The sequence below is a fragment of the Berghia stephanieae genome, chromosome 4 (genome assembly GCF_034508935.2).
Source record: "Berghia stephanieae isolate SIO BIC M18660-M18661 chromosome 4, UCSD_Bste_1.3, whole genome shotgun sequence".
Lineage (NCBI taxonomy): Eukaryota > Metazoa > Mollusca > Gastropoda > Nudibranchia > Aeolidiidae > Berghia > Berghia stephanieae.
Window position 1 is genome coordinate 20,108,906 of NC_088363.1, and position 24,050 is coordinate 20,132,955.

The window sequence follows — 24,050 nt, forward strand, 5'->3', positions numbered from 1 at the left end:
CACATAAAGTCCCACAACAAAACGGATTTCTTTGCTACGAAATAATAACAAGAAATAAATCATTTTAGACAAACCAAATTAATTTAGATGCACTTAACATAAATGTAACATACACTATTCACCGATCTTAAGTTACTTCGGGTAATGTAGAGAGTAATAAATAGCACGCAGTCTTTGTTGACCCAAACCATTGATGGCCACTAAACATTATAAGCGACCAAGGACGACTCAAAGAGGAAAAGAAGTAAGAGAAAGTGAGTACATTACATTTAATATTCCACGCCATCTAAGAACAAAAAAGAGGGAGACCTTCCGCACGTTTCTCGAGGTAGCTTCACTTTATATTGTTAATTTAACCGTTGATCTTTTGTCAGACGTTTATTTGTTCGTTTTGTCAATTTTTTAAATCGCATTTTAAAAGCTGTAGAACTAGAACAAATCTTGATTGATTTGTAAAAGTTTAAATTTTCCTAATCCTAATATGGTATGATCATTGATTTGGTTCTCTGCCGCCATTATCGTTGAAGTAAACAAAGGTAGTGCAGAGCAGTCCTATGGTTGTTTGTTTTATCTATTAAGATTAGCTCCAACTCCGAGCATTTTTGTTTCTATTAGGGTTACTTATAGATAGTAGTAAAGGTCAAGTGTTTTTGTTGTTCCTATTAGGGTTAGTTAAAGGTACTAGGTTTTATATTTTCTTGTAGGGTGAGTTAAAGGAATACGTGGGTTGTTTCCCTTAGCTCGGGGAACGTGTGTAAGAAACGTTTTCAGGAAATCTATGCGACCCCAATGTCAATCCGGTATTATGTGTTTGTTGTAAGTTATATCTTACATATACATACAAATAGTAAAAGTATCAAAAAATTGAACAGGTTACTAACACAGGTCACCTGACCACTCACACCAATTAAATTATTGTATTAATTTTAACACGGGCGCGCGCACACACATATACATACACCCAGAGAGAGAGAGAGAGAGAGAGAGAGAGAGAGAGAGAGAGAGAGAGAGAGAGCAATCGTTTTTCCAAGTCTCGGATGTTAGAAGTTCCCGATTGTCTTCTGGTACTTTCCTACTCACTTCAATTCTTGTCTATCCATTCCATTTCCAGCATCTATTTCATCCCGACATAATGCCGCTTAGTTACCGTGAGTCACATATTTCCTAAACAGTGCCACCATGAATATACAGTACCAGGGCTGTTTCAAACAATACCATATAATGTATCTGAAATCCTCGCGGCTCAACCCCCCCCCCCCCCCCCCACCCCCCGCTCTACCCTAAATAACTTTACAATCAATATCCAAGCACTGACCCTCCACTTATTTAAGATTCTCACTTATTTCATTTATTTTTGTCATTCTCTGCCTCCTCGCCATGTGTAATATGTCATTATTTTTAAAATGTTCAATTGTGTCATCTCATCCCAAAACCTCATTCAGCTTCCTCCTATTCATCCTACGTGAGTTCATGGTTTGATGACGTCACATCCATCCTAAGTAAACCCTTATTGGCCATGACCTTGTTCCTCCTCGGGATTGTCTTCGTCATCATCGCCAGCAAACAAGCCAAGTTAGTAATGGATGTTCTTGAATACTACCAGGTAACTGTAATAAAATAACAACCACCTATTTCTTCAATAAAGCGTTAGGCAGGGCCCACGTAGTTTAAGTTCACTCCGGCTTCTGTTGCCTAAAAATCACAATAGCAATGGCTTCCTTTCCTTGGAATAAAATCCTGGTGTCTTTTATTGTCAGATTTGGACTCCAAGCCAACACATTATTTCCATCACATCTCCTACATGGACCAGAGCGTCAGAAATTAAATCTACTGAATTTCCGAGAGACCGAATCTATTTACTTTCCATTCCAAGCCAGGCCATACACTATTTTTAAGTTGTGTCTGGTTAACCCGCCCAGTACTGCCCATGATAAGTATCCTGAATGTTGTAAAATAAAGTATCTCCTTATCTTTTTTTTTTAACTTCCTGGTCTGTGTTACACTAAACTACCCGGCTACCGGTTTTTGGTACGCATGTTACGAGTCGATAGAAAATTACAAATATTATGAAATGTTTCAAATCAGATAAGGTGTTAATCAATTTGACTACATTCAGCTAACGAATCATGGTCGCGAGTGCGCGGGGTTAACAAACGTTACCTTTTACAGTTGTGACATTTAATGTTCTTGAAATAGTCGTGTCAACCATGTTTTGTAAAGCGCCATTGAACACATTCGGTGGAATTTGGCGCTCTAGAAATGTTTATTATTTAATTATTTTAAATATTTATTTATTTATTTGTTTATTGATTTGGTGAAAGATTTGTGAAATCTTTTTTACTTTTGTCAATGCAAAACTTATGACCAATGTACAAAGTCATCGATATCTGATTCGGTTCTTTTGGTCTTGAGATACAGAATGGTTTAGAAATTGGCTACACAAAGCATCAATATTATGCTTGATAATATTGATAGTGGGTTTCTTTTTTTCTCATTGAACAAGAAACTCAGCCCCTAATAGGCTTCAACAGTCGTGACGTCACTTCCCTCGTAATGACGCATAGTAACTTAGTAACCGGTTCTAAACTATCGGAACAATGGTGGACGCCCTTATGAAATACTTCTCCGACGAGCATAAACGTGTATACAGAGGAGAAAAACAGTATAAATATGATCATACTTTGACTTTCATACATTCTGATTACATGACATGTGAAAAAGTTCTAGCCAGCATGAAGAATAAAAAGCACCGACTATCTTTGTTTAGAACCAAGCTGCTCGTTGCTGGGCGGAAGTGACATCAGACTATTGAATCCTATTGTCGTATTACGGAGCGGCACTGTGGTTGACGCGTGGGTTATCTGTCTTTTCTCGAGAAAGAGCTTAAAGATTTTCCCAGAGGATGAAAAAGGGAGTTGATTTAGTTTGTCTCTGGAATCATGTGACATATATGACACTTTATTTTTGATCGATGCAAATATAATTAAGTTAAGCCAAAATAGAGGGAGCTGAGCATATGTTTTTCCTTGTATGAAGATAACTGTGTCACACCACTAACTTACAACAATAATCTGACTGACACATTGGAATATTTATGAGACAATATCCCCTTTACATATGGAAATCTCGTATGGATGATAAATTTTTAATTGAATAATTCAAAGGTTGAATTATATTCATACTGTTCATTCAATCATTGAAAACAGCAAGCCTACGCAAACGACTATTGATAATAAGCATCAGAGCGTAGAAACGTCACATTTAGATCACAGTTTTATGTCAAAGAATGCATCAACATTGAATTGTGAAGTTGAGATGGGGGCATTTTAAATTTAAAATTGTGAGCTATCATCTCAAAACGGTATTGTGTCGGGGTGATAAAGATGCTGAAAATTTAACAGACTAAATGTGAGCCTCCTTCCCCTGCACTTCAATCTCCTGACCATAACTAAGACCTTAGTGCTGCTTTGTCAGCCAGCCTTCTCCAACCTGTGAATAATAAATGTGAGACTTCGATAAACTGAATAGGATTTACAATATACAAATGTGATGTCCAAAAAAAGAAAACTGGTTCCAATCTCATTGAAAGTGTACAACCACTCTTCTGGATATATACCTTGTGTAATTGATCATCTACTTTCAGAGTGATGGCATCATATTTTCTAATCTAAATATATGCTGGTCGTCAATAAAGGTCATTCGTCCTCGTTCTTTTTATACATCATACCACTAAAATAGTTATGCCACCTTATGATTCAATGTGTAACCTATTCCTTGTTGGTCATGAGATGGATAGGTTACATACACACTTCCAATGCGTTTAGAACCGGAATAGTAGAAGGTGTGACGTCAAGACTTCTCTACTCTTTTAGGCCTTTTTCAACATATTGAGACGTTGAGACGACACGAAATATAGCTTTGCAGGCTCTTCATCATGCGAACCGGCCTGTTACAAAGTCTTGAAAATCCGTCCAAAATAATGACATCCCGAGTTTTCCTATTTTTGATATAGACTAGTTAATTTTAATAATTGAATGCATCCACTGTTGTTGTTTTTTTTTAGCCATGCTCTTAAAGCTTTGGAGTATTGAATCTTCTTCCTGAAAACTTAAATTTAACACAAGGAGCAGCAAATACCAGCTTTTAGGCCCTTGTACAGTTAGTCGAAATGTATTTACACCAATGAGGACGACCAAGTTCAGGTCCGTCTCCGATTGGCAGAGATAAAAAGGGTATTGCTGAAGGAAACATTTGTAAGCTATACCCAGGCCGGAGTCTGAGCTCTGGGAGCTCGACTTGAAGTCAAAAACGAGCCGGACGCGTTATCCATTTCACCACAAAAGGCACAAGCCTGTTCTTTGTGTTTGTATAATCATCAAAGTACATAACAACAAAATGCCAATCCTTTTTTTTTATTTGTATAATCATCAAAGTGCATAAGAGCAAAACTCAAATCCTTGTTCTTTCTATTTGTATAATCATCAAAGTATACAAGAAAAAAATGCCAAACCTAACATTATATGCAACCCTTCGCCTCAATTCGCTATTATGTCATGTTGGACGTGATTCCAGAAATTGAACTGAGTGTGAAAACAGTTAATAGTTTGAGAAACTAAATTCATTCTTCTCAATGAAGCATAAAGGTTGCCATCGAATTTCACGATTTAGACCTTAAGGACAATGTTTAGTTTCTAGTTCAACCCGTCATAGTAACGTTTTGTCGACATGGGTCGAATATTCTAAATGTTTTTAATCGTGTAAGATGACGACAAAAATTCTGTCTTTGGTTCCAGGTGAACGTGAGGCAGAACGGCGTGACCAGTCATTTCTTGGCTATTGCCGTCTTTGTGCTGGTTTGGGTTGACATCACTCTCGTGATGGTGATGAAGACGTTTCTCGCCAAGGTCATGGTCATTTTATTCAGTGGATACGACCTCCTCGGAGAAGTATTGGATGAAATCGCCGCCAGGGAACACCGGAAGTTGAAATCACTTAAAACTAGAAGACGATGATGTTATTACCGACTGGACAAGTTGTTATATTATCTGGGACGAAGTAATATGGTATATTATAGATAAACGTATATAAGTATACGTAGATTTGCGATGAGCAGAGAGATTTGTGTCCCATCGCCTCGAAATGGCAGTATGTCTGGAAAGTTTACATGCTAAAATTTGAATTTGTAATCGTAAGTATGAAATTTGGATTAAGTTTATACATTGTTATTAAGGACGAGAGATGTAGTTTCGGAAAGTGACAAATGTTCTATGATTTCACATTGTTCTTCATTCTTTCTTCAAAGTCACTTTTAAGCATCTGATACACCCCGACACATTGCCCGTTGGGGGCGGTGCGCTACATTCCACGTCATGCAAAATTAATGTCCAATACTGGCATTGATTAGTAGATCGTGTTTTATATTACGAAATGTATGAGTCTTAAACGGCCTGGATAAGGAGATTGCCACTTTCAAGACCATAAATATCTCTTTGAAATTAAGATTTACTTCCATAAGTTTGAAGACTGGTGTTCGACCTCAATTTGTATTGGCCATGCATTTTCTTCACAGTCAACAAAGATTTGTGTATATGTTATATGAGCGTTGGACGTTACATAATATGGAATTTGTACTTTGCTACAATTATATAAAGTATTGACTTTTTCTAAGACGACAACGATCGATAGTTTAACAAAGAAAAATTGAACATTTTCGTTTTTACATTTTGTATTACATTGATAGACAACTTTTTAGACGCTTTTGGAATTCCAAAAGACTTTATTTTTTTTAACTACCTGACAAAGGACCTTAAAAATTGACAAATTATCATTGATTGTCTTACCTGTCATATCATTCATGATCATATTCAGGTCTTCAAAATCATTGTCATTCATTATTATTATGCATTACTTTTGATGGTTTTATGTTTTTGATTTCAGAATTATATTTTACGAACATTAAATATATATGATATAAAATACAACTGTTTTCGTGTAATAAGCTTTTCCTTGGTCATGTCTTCTTATTTTCATTTTAAAATTCAATAAAAATGTTGTTGCTTGAAGCTCGAAAACATGAATTACAATAATAAATTAAATGGAAGCTCCAATTCTCTTCAATCCATTCTCTGTCCTCGCTTAATTTTTTGAAGCCCCTTATTTCATTTCCTATCGTTACTTAAAGAATTCAATATATTTAATTTCAATCTGTCGAAGTAACTTATATTATAGATAATGAAATATTAGTTTGGATGGGGGGGGGGGTGTTGTTTTTCTTTTTGCCAAAATGTTGTTTAAAATGTTTATGCCCGCTACAGAAGAAATGGGCTTGGACCGGAGACTTGTTTTAAAAAGAGATTATCAGGGAAGGGCATTTTATATTCAATTTTTGAGCTCATAAATCACTTTTAGGACTGTAGCTATGTGATTTTAAAAAATAATGCTTGGTTTCTTCACAATTTGAAGAAAAAATACTAAATTTTAAAAGAAAAATGACGAAACAAGGGCCGCCGCCATTAAACCACGATTTCCTCCATTTCCGGTACCATATGAACGAACAAATAACTATAGAAATCAAAAAGTGTTTTTTAAAAAGTAAGAAAAGAAGCCAAAGACATTATTTTTAATACGCCTGGATTCCAAACTATAGATCTTTGACTTGAAAATGTTTCGCTCACGGTTCACTTTTTTTATATATAATTAGTCATTGCGTGTTATACGTTTCGCAAATCCGGTAGCTTAGCCCTCCCTGTCTCCGTTCGTAGAACGGGAATACCTACTAGGGTAAAAGTTATTTAATAATAATAATGCTGAAAACTTATATAGGGCTATAACTCCGAGACACCAGACTCTAAGCGCTTAAATTACAAATTACTTTGGCTGAAACATAATCATTTATACACACAAGCACACACACACACACACACACACACACACACACAAAACACACAACACAAAACACAACACAAACCAAACCTATCTTGCTTCTCATACCATCTACTAAAATCGAAACAGATATGTTTAAGCGAACGTTTAAAAATAGACAAAGATTCTTTTTCACGAATGCTCTGCGGTAAGGCGTTCCAAATAGAGGGTCCGAAATGAGAAAAGGATCTCATTCCAGCATTTTTCCGAATTCGAGGGACAACTAGTTTTCCCGTTAGCCCATACACTCGTGCCCATCGGATAATTTGATGAATGTCGTAAAATTTAGTGACCAAAAGTTTTAAAAAGATCAACCCTGTTCTATATCGTCTGTGTACAATACTATAAACAAGACTAACCATAACGTGAAAGAACGTCAAAGGTATAAATGTTTTGGCATCCAACTAACGATATTGTGTGAAATTTACCTCAATGAATTCGACTCTGAAATAACCTATGATGTTTAAATCATAATTCTTTTAAGAAATCAAACTCAATTTCATATACAGTACCACTGAGTTTCAAATATTCTCAAGATAGAATACTGCTTGGTACACATCTTCACCCTCCCTTAACGTTGCCCACTTGTAAATACGATATCGAACGATTAACCCTTAACTGGCTGGGATCGATTTTACTCTGCACTGACATCATAACTAAACCGTTTTCACCAAGACAGCGCTGCTATATTCGGAAATAACATTTATTTAAAGTTTTGGCCAGAAAATTCGTCCTTCAAATTTCGATCGATTATAGTAACTATCATCAGTCCCAGGTTTGAGAGTTTTTAAAAAGATGAGGGTTGTTTACACCGATCAATATATGAAGGATGAATATTCTGGCCAAAAGTTTTAAGACATGTTTGTTGGGATTGGGGGGGGGGGGGGGGGTGGAGGGTCCAGAGTATGGCGAAGCAGTAATAGTTGGAGTTTCAATGAGGCAAGAGTCACATCGCTGCTACAGCTCTCCATGTCAAAACAATTAGGTCTGTAGATATAATGTGATATAGACGAAACGAAATTGACTTCACTCAACTCTTATTGTTTTTAGACAGATTTGAATAAGTTCTCACTAAATTATATCAATCCGACTATAAACGTTTAAGGTTACACATATTTTGTATGTGCTGGTAAATTATATCCGGCGGGCGAATGTTGTGAGTATTTTACCTAAACGCATAGCATCAATATAGGTGGAGGTTAGATTCGGGAGATCATTATTGCCTTTGAGGGTTAAACAATAATTACACTAAGCTCAGCATACTGCACTGATAAACACTAAACGTACCTCAAAACGATTACACACTGCCTGTCAGGTTTTCAGTTTTTGCAAGACTTGCAGAATTTGTTCCAACTTTTGTTGAACTAGCGACATCGACGAATGCTTTTGTTATATATATAATGCTTATCAAGAATGTTTTCAATTGAATGTTTTATGACACGCTTGGCTAAGTTGAGAGTTTATGTCAGAGATAGATAAATTGGATAAACAACCCTCAGCGACAACTATTCAAAATGGGTGTGTAAAAGGGGGGGGGGGGAGGGGGCGAGGGAATTGAACTCCATGACGTTACAGATGACGACGAGATGATAATGATGATTATGATGATGATGATGATGATGATGATGATGATGATGATGATGATGATGATGATGATGATGATGATGATGATGACATTTTGGTAAGCAAACTTTCAATTTTTATTGTGAAATTACTATTCGATTAATCAATATTATTAAATAAAAATAGATAAATATGAATGTTTATATAGTGCATTTCCATGGATCATCCATGTTCAATGCGCTTCGCGATGCTTCATTTATATTTCCCAGGTAGGCCATATGGAAACATAATATTTCTATGTTTTACTGTGCCAGTCGCTTGCGTCTATTTTGTAGTAACATTCTTATAATAACTGCCACGGCCTTTAGGCAGGTATTTATTCACATCTGAGTCGAGTGGGGTAATGTGTGTAAAAGGTTTTAACCAAGGACACATAGTCGGGATCAGAAATCGTGAGTTGTATTCAATAGGTCAACCAATGGAATCACTTGTTTCCTTGTGCACTTCTAACAACCACTCACTAGACAGTGCAAAAACCTTTTAAAAATGGCATCAAACTATAAGTCCTTGATGGTTCAAGTGTCAGGCTATAAGTTAACGATGACTACACTAAAACCGTCGCCATCGTAAACTTATAGCCTGATACTGACCAAAAAAATGAAGTCAAAATGGCAGTCTTTGGCCACAAAAGAAAACAAATCGTGAATTGTATTCAATAATTCAACCAATGGGACCACTTTTGTTTCCATGAGCACTACTAACGACAACTCACTAAGCGGTGCAAAAACCAAAAAATGACGTCAAAATGCCAGTCTTTTTGGGTTTCAGTGTCAGGCTACGCTAAAACCCACTAAGACCAATATTTTGACGTCATTATTATGTTTGTGGACCGCCTAGTGAGTTGTCTTTAGTGTGGTAAGGAAACAAAACTTAGTGGTCTCATTGGTTGAACTTTGAATACAACTCACGATTTGTTTTCTTTTGTGGCCAAAGACTTGTCTTTTGACGTCATTTCTTGTCAGGCCATGAGTTTGCGAAGGCCACGATGTGACCTATCGTCTCTAAACGGTACTATATCAGGAGTAAACCCAACGTGAACATAGTCGCAAGTCTGATAGCCGAACACAATAGTCTTCAAAAGTCGTGACGTCATCCCGCGCAGCAACGCATGGTAACGAACCGGCTGGCTCTAAACAATCGAGAAAAATGGCTGACACTAACTTTATTTCCATCACCGCCCTTATGAAATACTTCTCCAATGAGCATAAAAGTGTCTTGAGAGGTGAAAATCATCATCAGTCAGGTCATGTTTTGACTTTCACTTACTCAGATGGCATGATGTTCGGCAAAGTTCAAACCAGCACGAAGAATAAAGAGTATTCTGTGAAGGTAAGTCGTTTCGTCTTCTCACTCTCAAATCTCACATCCCCGTAAAACTACTGTTGGACAATAATCAGTTTACTTTGAGTTTAGGCAGATTTAGTTTATACAATGGAAAGATTTTACTGTTAACGTTCGATTTTAGTTAGAGAGAGAGAGAGAGAGAGAGAGAGAGAGAGAGAGAGAGAGAGAGAGAGAGAGAGAGAGAGAGAGTCATTGAATCATTGAGTCTTTGAGGTCTTGCTTCGCTAATTTTCGTTGCTATTGACTATAGTCTAGATACTACATACTATTTAGTATCGTATTGTAACCTTTATTATAATACTCATATATGAGCATCACAATCACCAATCACGCTAGACATTTTATCATACTTCATGTGGTAGGCATAGGGGCAGCGTGGATCAGCGGTACGAAAAGGTACGAGTTCGTTCACCCGCCGCTGCGCTGTGTGGCCTTGAGCAAGTCACCTCGCCCTAGCTCAATTTGCGGCGCTGCACCGCGGTTATTCCAGTCTTCCCTGGGAATAGACCCTAGAGATAAATTTCCTCTATGATGGGATGAATAAAGGGAATCTTATTTATTTATTTAGACCAGTGTTAGTAAACTAAACTTCCTATTGGGTTAAGGTGTAATGTAAATGTTGCAGCTTGAAACTCGAAGAAATCAATAACATTGTGAAATTGAATGTGAACTTCAATTTAATATACGAAAACAGATAAAATGGACGTTTCGGGTTTCTCCTTTATCAACAAAGCAAGATGAATGAAAGAACCACTTAATTTTTTTTTAATTGAGCTTTTATATAGTGTAATATCCACTAAATGTGCTCAAAGTGCTTTACAAGGGGTCCCTGGCCAACAGCATCATTTAACATGTAAGACGGGACATGATGCCTGTTAGGTGATATTACTATTTTTTCGGACAGAGACAACGCTGTTAACGGCCAGGTATTCATTTGACACCTGAGTACGGTGAGAGATTGTGAGTAAAGAGCCTTCTCCAAGGACTCAACTATGCGCCGAGCGAGACCCAAACCCAGGACCTTCTGATCTGAAAGAGAGTGTCATACCACACGACCACAACAGACGTTTTATTAGTTTGTTTGTTTTTTGCCTATTGAGCATGGTCGCAGCTCTAAATTTGAATCTTTTATTCTTTTACTTCCACAGATCTATCTTGATGATGCCTTGGGTTGATTCAGTCCAAAACTAATTTGTTATATTTTATTTAACAATGTTAATGACATTGAACATACATTGATACAGCAATGCCATAATTTGTCATGTTTATCATGTAAAATCATGTTTGGGTGACCTACAAAACCATTATTTTGAATGGTGATTTGATGATGATGAACAAAATATGTGTTGTACAAAATAAATGGCAAAGCTAACAAAATGCAGTCTCCTTAATAAGAGGAGACTGGAGATTGACAAGTGCTGCAACTAATTGAAAAATAATATCAGATGTTTCTCTTAACATGGTTGGAATATATGAGAGGATGTTAACATTTTTAATCTTTCATTAGCCCTCTGAACATGAAGCAATTTCTTTTGTTAATAAAATCTCATTTTCAGTAAATTTATTATGTAAAAAGGGAAGGATATTTACAGTTACTCCTTGAGGTAAAATATTTTGAATCAGGAAACCTTTATCTGCTAAAATTAAATCTCCAGGGCTTAAAATTAAAAGTTTTAGTAATCCACAATTTTGTACAATGACCTTATCCGAGACAGACCCTGGATAAAGTTTAGAAACAAAATTTATCACACCATTTGGACTCACACCAACAAGAGCTTTAACAGAATTCATGGACCTATAAGAAGAATAAGTTAACCGTTGGTTATCCATTTCTTTAGGAATAGCAATTTGGTCATCTGTACAATCAATGATCATTCTGCAATTTGGAAATCTTAAAAATGATGATGGAGCTGATAGTTTATTTTTATGTCTAGAAGGGCATGTAACCTTCATAATATTTTCAAAGAGAAGCTTATGGCTTATGTAAAACATGAATAAAAGTTTGTATAATATTTGTTATAGTACTTTCACTAACGCTAAACAATTGTGAAATATGAAGGTTAGTGTAGTTCTAAGTTTCATAAGTGTAATGAAAATTTGGTCTTTTAATGCAACTGTCTCTTCCTGAACTTCCCACCCACTATAATAAATAAGGTTACCTCTAAAGCACTCAATATATTGAACAATAATATCAAATATATTAAAAGAATGTACACCTGTCTCCATTCGAAGAACTTTTTCTGTAAGGCTTGAAACAGTGTAAGTGCGTTGAATCTAACTAAGTTGGGTTTTTTTAAGCTAGCTATTTCCTTATTTTTGTCTGTAATTTCTTGTCCTTGAATTAAATTTGTTGTTCTATTTAAAATATCCTCACTTGTTCTACAATCTGTTTTTTTAAAAGATGGAATCCTGCGATGATGGTGACGAGAGTTGAGATGATGATGAGGGAGAAGATAATGAGGATGATGAGGAGGAGGAAAATAATGATGATGAGGAATCTGTTTGTTTTTTTAAGGTGGGACTTTGTGATGATGATGAAGAGAGTTGAGCTGATGATGATGATGATGATGATGATGATGATGATGATGATGATGATGATGATGATGATGATGATGATGGTGGTGGTTGTGGTGATGGTGGTGGTGGACTTCTTGATGTTGGTGCCAATTGAGATGGGGTGGGAATTCCTTGTGTCACTTTTTTCTTTCTTTCTGGCTCTGATGGAAACAATTTATTTTTATTTCTGTCAAACAATTCAGGGAGGTTGGCTTTGTCACCATCTCTGAAGTGACAAGAACACACTTTTGATGATGATATTGGATCTTTTGTCCTTTCTCCTGAAAAGAAAAGATTTTTTAAAAAACCAATAATTCTGTTGAGCAAATTGGGTATATTATTTGATAAGTAGGCTACTTTGTTTTAGACTATCTTGTTTGACACCAGCTCAATGCATGATAAATCAAAGGTGTGCAAGAGTCTAGGTTACTGGTGGGTCTCTCGCCTGTCTTTTATGAAATCGCACATTCAGCAAAATGTCGCATTTCCTCATTACTTCTTTTGATGATTTTGACTAGGTATATAAAAATATGAATTCTTAAATTTACACAGTTAAAGTTGATCTTGGGGTTGAGTGTGGCAAGACTGGCGTTTTCTCTTTATTTCAGTCAGTACTGTACTGGACAGTGCGGTGATGGAAACTTTGGAGTGTCAACAATCGGGCACAGGTAAAGGAGAGAGGTCCCTGTCGCCATCTCTTTGTTCACACAGAGTTGCCACCTCGGCTGTCGGGGAGGGGAGGCATGGCAGAGAATCAGAGAAACTTTCCAAAAAAAGAGGAAAGTATGTGTGTTTGTGAGAGAGAGAGAGAGAGAGAGAGAGAGAGAGAGAGAGAGAGAGAGAGAGAAATATCTGCGTGAGGGGGGAGGGGGAGGGGGAGAGGTTCCGTTATTTTATTTATTTATTTTCATTTTGCCATAAAGGTATCGAGTTTAAAGTAAGATTTTAACAAATATTTTCTTCTCTTTCTTCTACTTTTCTCCTTTTAAAAAAATTATCACTTATCAGTAGAACTGAACTCTCATTCAGTTTATCTATCAGCCTTAACATCAAAACGTGTAGATTGAGATATCATTTTTGCTTCAACTTCAATAAAAACCTAGTTTGGAATGTATTTTTATTTATAATTTCGTGCAATTGTACATTTTAATCATAAAATATAGGTCTACGTAAGCTAGAACTAGACCTAGATCTGGACTACGAACTATCAAATGTTCGACGAGGAGTGCGTGCTTACCTGACTAAAGTGATCCACTTTTTCTTCAATTTTTTGTCTGCCTCTCATTTGGAAATCTGTAAAACTTGCAGGAGTGACTCTCTGACTGGTGCAGACAATCTGGTACAAAACACTGGACCATATTTAAGATAAAAATTGTTTTTTTGTTTGAGCGATTTTCCAATTATTCCTTTCCCGGACCAAGCACGGATTTGTTGTTTAGAGCCAGCCGATTCGTTGCTAGGCCGACGTGACGTCAGACTGTGGAATCCTATTATGGGCTTGGTTTAACATTGTTGTAATGGGCAATATTTTGTGATGGTTCGAGGGTGTTTCCATTAACAATAATGGGCCTATAACAATTTGGGTAATCAGACCTGCAAATAGGTACACCGTGAGTAAACTAAAAGTCAAAAAGTGATTTTTAAAAGTTAATATGACGAGAAATGTGAAATTAAATTTGTTTGATACGTTAACCCTCTCCTTATCAACCATTCGTTACAATCGACTTGCACATATTATATGCAGGTCTGACATCGGAACCCGATTATGGGCCTAATTCAACATTGTTGCAATGGACAATATTGTGCGTCATTTTTTAAATATTTACATTACAACAATGAGAGCAAAATAAATTGGGTTATCAGAGCTGCAAATAAGTGCACATCGGATACAATATAACCAAAATGTCTATTTCTTATTTCTGTTTACATAAAAGAAAAAGCATTTGTTATAGTTATAAAAGATGAATACTGTGTCGTAGAGCTCGCTTTGCTAAAGAAATTATGTATCGCAAGAACTTATCTAGATACTGCTTTTGTGTTTGGGCGGAGAAAAATCTACTTTTTGTGTTGTGTGGGTGTGAAGTTTTTTGGGGATTTTTGTTTTGTCTTGCAATGGATAACTATGCTCGTGTATGAAGGCCACTTGTTTGCCTTGTATATTTGTTCTATCAGGTCATATCAAGCCTGATAGAAATTATAAGACGAGGTAATGTTACTTCAGTTAAAAGATGATAAATGGAAATTTGATCACCAGGGCCTGCAACAAATCCGGTTTAAAACACTGGATAAAACTTACTTACAATGAACGAAATTAGCTTAAAGAACGAAAATAAAAATCATGGACGCCGATAAAAAAAAAATGTCTCTATATACCTGCGTAAAAACATTTTCAAAGATAAAAAGAGATACGGCAAGGTGTTCCCATGAAAAGGGGGACAATCAAATAATTAACTAATCTATTCTTTTTTTTTTTAATAGGGTTGGGAGTTGACAGTGTTCCGTATAGCCCATGTTAAAGTTTTGCCAACGAGCACAGAATTAATGTCAAATCTATAAATTATAAAACTATTTTTTACAGATTGATATCCGAGTAACTTGTGAACCATTTTTTTAAAACAATTAAAGGGTCAAAAATAAAACAACTTAATTGTTTATTCGACTAGTTTTAATAAAATATACGATAACTAACGTCAATTTTCAAAAGTGTATGCCCTGTATGTCGATTGAAGAACTGAAGGCTCATACTGTAAGATAATAGTTAAAAAGGCATCCATGCCAATAGCTTGACAGGCATAGCAACAAGAGGTCACAGAGGAACCACCAATTCATCTCCTCAAATTAATGACACATAAAATAAAGGATCAAAATTGTCTAATCTGGAGGGTACATTACTCAAGACTAAGATCGATTCAAATTAAAACTAAGAAGTGAAAATAAAAAAAAAAGATCATGGAGATTTTTTGACATCAACAAAGTAAAAAAAGAGTATGTGTTGCAAGCATAAGTGACCAGTTTTAAAGAATTGTTAATGAGAGGTTGAAAAATGTGTTAAACGTTATAACGTCATGACACAATCGGAAGTGAAAATTCAGTTTGTTAATATTGAATATAACCGGAAGTGGTCATTTTGATTTGTTAAAAATAACAAACATTTCGACGTGCTTTCTGCTTGCATCCTGTCCGGGGGAAGAAGAACATTTTTACGCCGATACAGATCATAATATTCTGAACTATAATGACCTCCGTGATAATTTAAGCGCTAAATCATTCTTAAGTTATCGAAATATTAAAATAATCATATACCTATATATATATATATATATATATATATATATATATATATATATATATATATATATATATATATATATATATACGGACATTACAAAATGGATTATGCCGACTGAAGAAGTGTAAAAAACACAGAAACAAGTCGTCTCGGCAAAAAATGTGAGTGAAAATTTACATTATATATTAGCTCTAACCACCATTATCGAGCACTTTCGTACCTACAAGTACCCACCAACACTCATAAATATATATATATATATATATATATATATATATATATATATATATATATATATATATATGCAACAACTACCAATTCAACTCACCTCTTTTTAAAGGGAACACCAATCTAAATAGTCAAACTTTTTAATCCAATACACCAGTCCTCTGATTTGTTTGCCCTTTTTATACTCATATAAATACAGACACCGATCACGGAAGTTCTTCATAGTTATCACTAAGCCGTGTGTGCCTATTCCTTAAATTGGGTTTCATCACGACAACACAACACAGAAGGCCCAACACAAGAAGGCCAAGAAGACCGAGAATCAAAGGGATAAGTTTCAGGAAAATCATTCAGTTTCTTTTAGAAAATGTTCACATCATTTGAATAAGTCAGAAATTTTATAAGAAAACAACTAGTCCGACGAAAGAAAATCGCTTGGGAGTGCAAAACTCAAGAAAATGCAACTGGTACTATTCAGTTTTACGTAAAAAATAAACATAAATAGTTCTATGTCATTGCGTGTTTTGTGTGCAATCATGTGTGACTGCTTCTGCTGACTCAGGGCAGTGACTGCAACACGGGGTTTTGAGGTACAAAACTGTCATCGATGAATAAAGGTAGTAATTAGCTTGTTGAACTTTCGAGAATAATCCTGCGTCGTTGAATCAAAGCGATAATGATCACGTGACACCATAGCTTTTGATGTGTTCTGAGGTGTTTGACCTATGATAGCAAAGCTCGACGTCATTCGGTGATAATTTTTTTTATAAATTACCCAACTTGACACGGGGAAAACTAAGTATCTGGCTACAGGTAGTGACAGTTATTGAAATAATGCAAATACGAACAGTGTCTCTTCTACTGCATGAAATGGTAAGGAGATCGGTGACCACAAAATGGCTTTCAGGAAAATGGAAGAAGTAGATTGGACCGCATTGACCACAGTAATCCGTGAAAATACGCTTTAGAAATGGTATTACCGATTGATCAACATCCTAACACAGTGTCTATTTTGATATCCGATATGTGTGTGTGTGTGTGTGTATGTGTGTGTTTGTGTGTGTGTATCGATAATTATTTTAAGTCGGCTTGTATCGGCACGATACAAGAGAATGTGCAGAGTGTTCAGGTATTATGAAAAATGCCTATCCAGTTTATCTTGAATAATATAAACATAGCATAAACGTCGGCTATACCACATAAACATCGAAGAAAGAGGCCCCGAACTTTGGCATATTTACACGTAATGAATTTTGTACAACTGTGTTACCTATATGCCATATACTGAAAAATCTCAATAAAAATATATTTGGTCATAGAACTCGTCCTTCAAATATATCGTTCGATTTAAAATGCTTAAGAAGTCCCGAGTCTGAGAATTTTGACAAGATGAGGATTATTTTGATCGATCGATATTTCAAGGAAGAGTTATCTCGCCATCAATTTTTAAAATGTGTTGAATTTTTTTTTTTTTTTCAAAGTATGACAGTTTTAAAATACCACAAATGGTCAAATTAAGTTTATTAGCTACAATTCACTAAATTATACGACTTATACAAGAGAACCTATTTTTTCCTTAATTAAATACATCGCTTCTATTTATTTATTTTTTTTTTTTTTTTTGTAATTTAGACTACCTCATGGTTTGTTTTTTTACCCAGCCAAATATTAAATATTGTCTCCTCTCTTTCATTTCGTCTTTTATTGGTTCAGGGCCGTTCTGCAAGAGTTCATTTTGCCCTTAAATTTCATGGCATGCAACTCATGAAATATGACATAGTACCAGATACTATCTTATCTTATCTTACTCTATGGTACTTGCACTCTTTATAATATAGATCACTGCCTATTGACAGGAACACATTCACACCTGATTGTAATAGGGTTGTGTCAGCTGTATCATGACAAAGAAAATACTTTCCCATTTTGAGAGAAGGCGGGGGGGGGGATTATGGTTAGATTGATAAATAGATAGATAGATAGATAGATAGATAGATAGATAGATAGATAGATAGATAGATAGATAGATAGACAGATAGATAGATAGATAGATAGATAGATAGATAGATAGATAGATAGATAGATAGATAGATAGATAGATAGATAGACGGATAGATAGATAGATAGATAGATAGATAGATAGATAGATAGATAGGTAGGAAGGTAGATAAATAGATAGATGGATAGATATATAGATATTAGACGGTTCATATCTGAGGATGTGACCAAGCACCTGGTTGTGTCCCTCGTACTATCAAAATTGGATTATTGTAATGCTCTGTTGTTTGGCGTTTCGCAATACAATCTGAAACGTCTTCAGATTGTCCAAAACAGCGCTGCCAGACTAGTATTTATGAAGCGTAGGTGCGACTCTGCCGGACCTCTACTTCATGACCTGCATTGGCTGCCTGTTGAGAAAAGAATTAAATTCAAAGCTTGTGTTTTAGTGTATCGTTGTCTTGAAGGTACTGCCCCTTCCTACCTTTCAAAACTAATTGAAAGATATTCAAAACCCCGCCCCTTACGTTCGGCCAGTGATTCCACAAAACTAGTTGTCCCTCGAATTCGGAAAAATGCTGGAATGAGATCCTTTTCTCATTTCGGACCCTCTATTTGGAACGCCTTACCGCAGAGCATTCGTGAAAAAGAATCTTTGTCTATTTTTAAACGTTCGCTTAAAACATATTTGTTTCGATTTTAGTAGATGGTATGAGAAGCAAGATAGGTTTGGTTTGTGTTGTGTGTTGTGTTGTGTGTGTGTATGTGTGTGTGTGTGTGCTTGCGTGTGTGAATGAGTATGTTTCAGCCAAAGTAATTTGTAATTTAAGCGCTTAGAGTCTGGTGTCTCGGAGTTATAGCGCTATATAAGTTTTCAGCATTATTATTATTATTATTATATGTAGATAAATAGATAGATAGATAGATAGAAAGATAGATAGATATGTAAATATATAAATAGGAAGATAGATAGAGAGATAGAGAGATAGATAGATAGATAGATAGATAGATAGATAGATAGATAGATAGATAGATAGATAGATAGATAGATGGATGGATAGATAGATAGATAGATAGATAGATAGATAGATAGATAGATAGATAGATAGATAGATAGATAGATAGATAGATAGATAGATAGATAGATAGATAGATAGATAGATAGATAGATAGATAGATAGATAAATATAATGTATCCCCCAACTCGTACAAAAAAGCCTTACACCTTGACTTCATTGAAGACACGTATAAAAGAATATTGATTGAAAATGGGTATAACAGCTTCAAAAAATAAAATAATAAACAAGGAATGTTTTGGGATCAAAATCATTTCTTCAGTCAACAACATTTACTGGCTGAAGAAGGGAATTAAGTCTGAAACGATTGTGAAATGGAACGAGGTTGACAAAGACGAAGGTAGTCACAAGACGTAATGATGCGGATGAATGGCCCCGTGTCTGTGGCTGAGAGAACAGCATAAAGGTATTTGAACTTGTAAAAGGAGGGGAGAGAGAGAGAGAGAGAGAGAGAGAGAGAGAGAGAGAGAGAGAGAGAGAGAGAGAGAGTAGAATTATTGTTTTGTCTTTACGACTTAAAGAATGTTCAGTTTTATTTATATGTTGAGTATTATTGTCGAATATAAACAAACGTAAAATACACCGATCAATCGAGAATATGTGATTGTATGTTAGAACCGACGTGTACTTATTTGCAGGTCTGCTAACCCAATTCATTATGGGCTCATTGTTGTAATGGACATGTCAAAAAAAAATGACGCACAGTATTGTCCATTACAACAATGTTAAACTAGGCCCATAAGCGGATTCGGGTGTCAGACCTGCATGTATGAACACGTTGGTTGGAACGCAACTAACAAAGATAACAAACAGTCGGTTACAGGTTGATATATAAAACGGTTGGTAATTACGGATTGATAAATAAAACAGCTGGTAAATGCAAAAAAAAGGCAGGAAAAGAGACAAAAAAATAATGTCCAACGTTGTTTGCCACGAACATTAAATATCGATATACACGCTGCTTACGAGACACGCTGTGTACACTTATGATTATTATTTATATGGTAAAGCCGACGTGAACTTATGGTCTCACTGTTGTAATGGAAGTCTCAAAAGAATGAAGGAAAATATGTCCATTACAACAATGTTAAACTAGGCCCATATGTGGGTTCGGATGTGAGGCCCGCCTATATGAATACGTCGGGTAAAGCCCATCAAGAGTATTGTGCCGATATATGAATGTTTTGGTACTATAGAAAGAACGAAGTTGACATCACTCAGGTCTCTGTTATTGTTTTTTGCCATCCGCGTCTATGAGTAATTCTCACTGAACTGTATCAACCAGGCTATAAACGTTCAAGGTTACACCTAGTTTTACTTCCGGATGGCAATGTTGCCAGCTTGTTAGCCAAGCGCATACTATCTATACGTGATATCATATAACCTTGGGTCCTAGTCTGAATTTAGATGAATAGGGAACAAAAGTGTGAGGTAAAAGGAACGAAATTGACGTCACTCAGCTCTTTGATGTTTGTTTTTTTAGACAGCCATTTTTGTGATTCGTTCTCACACAACAGACTATAAACGTTCATGGTTACACATAGTTTCGTGTGTTGGTGCGTTATAACTGAATAACTGGCTGGCGGATGTTGTGAGCATTTTACTTAAACGCTTAACATCAATTATTGGACATTTGTCCTATACTCTTGATAGTTATCAAGCAATTTCATAATTTTTATAATTACCATTACCAGTATTACGCATTACCTATATTCCTTGATAGGTACTTAATATATTATTATAGTATAGCCAGCATTTTGTTCACAAGTCAATGATCCGTGTGACCTAATTTCAATATTGTTGTTTATTCTTTATATAATGAACGCTGGCAAAATTCACTATTTTTCAATATCGCTTGTAAAGACACGATCAATCATATGTCGAGAAAACACCATAATTATTGCGCCTCCAGGGTGCAGTAGAGGAAAATAATAAACCTTTATAGTACAACTACAACAAATAATTATTATTGTAAGTGGGGAAAATTATATTTAATACGATTATGCTTCTGATACGTGGAGAAAACGTCTATAACTTGAATAGATTTACTCGATAGAATGTTTGAAATCTGATATAACTGTTGTTATAACTAACGTTTAAAGAAATTAAATGAAAAAAAAGGCTTATTAAATATAAAATGTAAAATAGTTTACATGCTGAGTTCTATTTTATACTAACAATGTTATTGTCGTTTTCACCAATAGAGCAATAAGAGCGATGATAATCAAGCCTCATTACTGGTGAATAAGGTTAGATTTGTAACAACGAATAAATAATAGCAGAAATTATGATTTGCTGTTGTAAGACGTAGGCATGGAGGTAAACAGTTTGAACATAACTGTCGTACACAAAACGCCTTTTTTTCTGGTCAGAAAACTTTTTTTTTTCATTAAATCATAGCTATAATTTACAATGACCCCTGTGGTGTTTCATTCGTCCTGTTTTGTTGTTAAAGGGGAAACCCGAAACGTTCATAGGGTACTGGAGGCGCACTCAAAGAGACAGAAGATAAAGATACCCACATTGACAAATCTCCAGTTGTACTTAATGGATTTAATTCAAACCGCCAAATAGTATACGCCCTCTTTATTTTAAATAATATGGACTCTTTTTTTTTCTCTCGTAAAAATCACATCGCAAAACAAGACGAATATCAACAAATTAAATAAAAGTAAAATAATTGAGTGTCATTCAATGGTAAAACCAAATGGATTATTTCTTGCTTTAAACGTAATAAACAGCAAGTTTATAAATTGACCAAGGCTAAGCAAAGATTCGATCACAAACATTTTGGTTTAAAGAGCGTTTACATGAAATAAATATCAGAACGTCATTATCTTGTCAACTTTATATAACTTTATTGTTAACATTATCAAATAGGATATAGACTACAGTGAATGCATTTACAGATCTTTTGAGGTTTAACGTCATCCTTCAACCGTATAAAAGTTGGAGTTGGAACGAACGGATAGACGGATCAAATTATTCGAATAACGTGTTCGTCTGTATCGCTGCGAAGAAATAATCGACTTGTGACGTCATCAATCAGCAATGATTTGATGGTGAATAAAAGCTTGACTTTGCTCTATTCATCACGAATTGCATCACTGATTTTTTCCAGTATTATTCTTTGATCAATATTGTTTAAATCTAAATTTATTTCTATATTCAACATTTCTAAGATGGGGATAGAAATTCCGTAATAAATTTTCAAAACACAATTGCAGCTTTTTTCAAAACATTTACTCGTTCATATTTTATTTAAGTTCTCGACAATGATTAAAAATTGTTTGTCAAAATTACTCGAAAACATTATTCAACTTCGCAAACGGGGCGTTCGAACAATTTTGATGGAGACACCGTTCGAGAAAAGCCTACAAACTGCGAACGAATATCACTACTCTAGAAGGAGGTGTAGCTTTTCTCTCTCTCTCTCTCTCTCTCTCTCTCTATATATATATATATATATATATATATATATATATATATATATATATATATATATATATATATACTTTGTCCTCACTTTCTCGACACTTTAAAAATGCAAGATCATCAATTTTTGACTTATTTTTTTATTATTCAACCAAGAGAAGCTACTAAAACATCAACCTGTTTATTGATTATTTACTTGTCCGGCTGTTCGTCTGTATATCTTCTGCCTGCTTGACAATATATCTATCTACTTATCTATCCAGCTATACATTATTATAATGTCTGACATACTATCTATATTTTCACTCATTTATCTATACCGATCAATCTTTCCATCTATCTCTCTATCCATCCATCTATCTATCTATCTATCTACTTTATATATATATATATATATATATAATATATATATATATATATATATATATATATATATTGACAACCTTTTTTTAAGGAACCCTTTAACATTTATCTAAAATACATTCTTTCATGCCATTACGTATGAATCAAATTCGTTTATGCTGAGTTTGGTATTTTTCAATGTGTGGGAGGTGAAGCATTTAAAATAATTGCTTCTTTACGAGTCAACACACATTATTCAATATCTAACTGTCAAATAAAAGGGTAAAATAGGAAATGTCCAATGACATGCAAGGAGGGGACGTACACACTGTTCAAATAAGCACACCGAGTTATCAACATAAATCTACAGTGAACTTCGAATAAATCAAATTCAGATAAGCCGAGTTTCACTTGAGTCGAGTTTAATTGTCTCAAAACGATAAATAGAAAGAACGATATTGACGTCCCTCAACTCTTTTTTTTTTTTTTTGTGTATTTAGATTGTCATTTAAAGCGGTCGTGTGACTTGTTTTGTTTTGTTTTGTTTTGTGTTTTGTTGTTTTTGTTCGGTATTTTGGGGTGTATTCCGTTTGTTTGATTTTGCTATATTTGGTTTATATTTTCTGTTTGTCTTTGTTTTATTTTCTCAAATTATTTTCTTCCTTTTTTTCTGTTTGGTTTTGATGGGTTTTTTCGGGGTTGTTTTTGTTTGTTTACCTGTATATTTGTGGTTATCTGGGGGTTTTATGTTGTGTTTATAATGTTGTTGCTTTTTTTGTTTGTTTGTTTTTGGGTCGGTTTTTTGTTGTTGTTGTTGTTGATGATTTGTTTGGGGGTTTTTTGTTTTGTTTTTTGTATTGTTTGTTTTTTTTTTTTTTGTTGTTGTTGTTTTTTGTTTTGTTTTCTTCTTTTTGGTTGGGTTTTGTTTTGTTTTGTTTTTCGGTTGTTGTTTTTTGTTTTGTTTTTTTATTTGCTTTTTGGTTTGCTTGTTTGTACATTTTTTACTTTCTTTTAATAACGCGCGTTGAGATAGGGTCTAGAGATCGGATAATTGCTTCTCTCTCTCTCTCTCTCTCTCTCTCTCTCTCTCTCTCTCTCTCTCTCTCTCTCTCTCTCTCTCTCTTATACACATTTTTCTTATCCAGGCTGGAGGTCTACCTAATGTCCAAAATCTTTTCTTGTCCAAAGCGACGTGAACTTATTTGCAGGTCTGATAACCTAAAACGTTGTGGACGCAT

The 24,050-nt window shown here is 35.0% G+C and overlaps 2 protein-coding genes across 5 annotated transcripts in view; one reads left to right on the forward strand and one right to left on the reverse strand.

Moving 5' to 3' along the window:
* Positions 1 to 24,050, reverse strand: part of LOC144970190 (uncharacterized) — a 67,207-nt gene that overhangs the window by 21,217 nt on the left and 21,940 nt on the right. The window contains exon 1 of one of the 4 annotated variants that reach the window (XM_078909575.1): positions 16,062 to 16,950. The exons of 2 other annotated variants lie outside the window; for them this stretch is intronic. The gene's annotated coding sequence lies outside the window, so the exon portion shown is untranslated. Of the gene's footprint in view, positions 1 to 7,349; positions 7,468 to 16,061; positions 16,951 to 24,050 lie in introns of those variants that run through there. One more of the 4 variants, XM_078909576.1, reaches the window with a different exon arrangement.
* LOC144970191 (uncharacterized) lies at positions 42 to 5,965 on the forward strand. The gene is made up of 3 exons (XM_078909579.1): positions 42 to 254; positions 1,443 to 1,603; positions 4,794 to 5,965. The coding sequence occupies exons 1-3, from the start codon at positions 194 to 196 to the stop codon at positions 5,010 to 5,012; spliced, it is 441 nt and encodes a 146-aa protein (XP_078765705.1). The 5' UTR covers positions 42 to 193; the 3' UTR covers positions 5,013 to 5,965.

What these genes read in the sequence shown, in the direction of transcription:
- LOC144970191 (XM_078909579.1), top strand. Translation starts at nt 194, where the DNA reads ATGGCCACTAAACATTATAAGCGACCAAGGACGACTCAAAGAGGAAAA. An exon ending in AGGAAAAGAAGTAAGAGAAA is followed by an intron (nt 255 to 1,442) that starts GTGAGTACATTA and finishes AACCTCATTCAG; the next exon opens with CTTCCTCCTATTCATCCTAC. An exon ending in ATGTTCTTGAATACTACCAG is followed by an intron (nt 1,604 to 4,793) that starts GTAACTGTAATA and finishes CTTTGGTTCCAG; the next exon opens with GTGAACGTGAGGCAGAACGG.